Source organism: Seriola lalandi, unplaced genomic scaffold (assembly GCF_002814215.2).
Source record: "Seriola lalandi dorsalis isolate HSWRI2012SDOR001 ecotype SW California unplaced genomic scaffold, Sedor1 jcf7180002007860, whole genome shotgun sequence".
Lineage (NCBI taxonomy): Eukaryota > Metazoa > Chordata > Actinopteri > Carangiformes > Carangidae > Seriola > Seriola lalandi.
This window is the reverse complement of record NW_019478513.1, coordinates 1-1298: the sequence shown is the minus strand read 5'-3', so window position 1 is coordinate 1298 and position 1298 is coordinate 1. Positions and strand designations below refer to the sequence as shown.

Here is a 1298-nt window from a genome sequence, read left to right as displayed (position 1 = left end):
AGTAACACTGTAGTACTACTGCAGTACTACTGCAGTACTGTTACTGCATTGAAGTGTGGTTTTGTGTCTGTAGCGGAGGAGTTCCTGTCGTACGCCTTCGACCACTGTCATCGCTCCAGTCAGAAGAACAAGAGGATGATTCTCATCTACCTGCTGCCGGTCAAGATGCTGCTGGTTAGAGACTCACCTGTTCACACCTGAGTTCACACACAGTTTACACCAGTTTACGTCTGTGTTATATCTGGTACAATGAGTTGACACCGGTTCAGGTCCCAGTACTCCCAGTATGACGGCAGGTTGTTTCCGGTGTTCCAGGGTCACATGCCGACTCATCAGCTGCTGAGGAAATACGACCTGATGCAGTTCGCCGACGTCACCAAAGCTGTGAGGTGAGCAGAGGTTCTTGAAGTAGTAACACAGGAAGTGACATCACGCAGTCAGGTGACCTGTTTCTGTGTTTGTCAGTGAGGGGAACCTGCTGCTACTGAACGAAGCTCTGTCCAAACACGAGACCTTCTTCATCCGCTGCGGGATCTTCCTCATCCTGGAGAAGCTGAAGATCATCACCTACAGGAACCTCTTCAAGAAAGTGTGAGTGAGGCTGAGCCGCCGCCGCTCGACCGCTTCCCTTCTTTATTCATTATATATAATTATTATTTGTTTACGTCATGTTCTTTGGCCCCGTGTTTTAGACATCACATATTCTGCCCTCATGGTAAAGACATTGTGTTGTGACCTGAAGGATTTGATGCCCAGTTTTGGCCCCTATGTTTCTGACACCAGTTTGAGCGCCATGTTTTTGGCCCTGGGTCTGTTCCTGAAGGACCGACCCCTGTCTCTGACCCCTGACCTCCAGCTGACCTCTGTGTGCAGGTACCTGCTGCTGAGGACACACCAGCTGCCTCTGGACGCCTTCCTGGTCTCTCTGAGGATGATGCAGGTGGAGGACGTCGACATCGACGAGGTGCAGTGTATCCTGGCCAACCTCATCTACATGGTGAGCACACACACACACACACACACCTCCACACACACACACACACACACACACACACACACTGATGTGGAGTCAGAGACAGGAAGCAGTCGTGTTTAAACCTGTTTATTCTGTTTCCTGTCAGGGTCACATCAAAGGTTACATCTCCCATCAGCACCAGAAGCTCGTTGTCAGTAAACAGAATCCATTCCCTCCTCTCTCCTCAGTCTCCTAAACTACGTTACCCACAATCCTCCCTGGCTGTGCCGCTCCACAGCCCCCCCTCCCCGGAAACTTTTCCCATTCAATTCACTCTTTTTTT

The 1298-nt window shown here is 50.4% G+C and overlaps 1 protein-coding gene across 1 annotated transcript; it reads left to right on the top strand.

Annotated features, from left to right (window-relative positions):
- Nucleotides 1–54: 54 nt before the first annotated feature.
- Nucleotides 55–1292, top strand: LOC111672134 (PCI domain-containing protein 2-like; the record flags this gene model as incomplete). The annotated part of the gene is made up of 5 exons (XM_023429457.2): nucleotides 55–174; nucleotides 316–389; nucleotides 466–591; nucleotides 874–997; nucleotides 1122–1292. Coding segments are annotated over 5 exons (534 nt in total), but the record flags the coding sequence as incomplete, so codon positions are not given.
- Nucleotides 1293–1298: the final 6 nt, after the last annotated feature.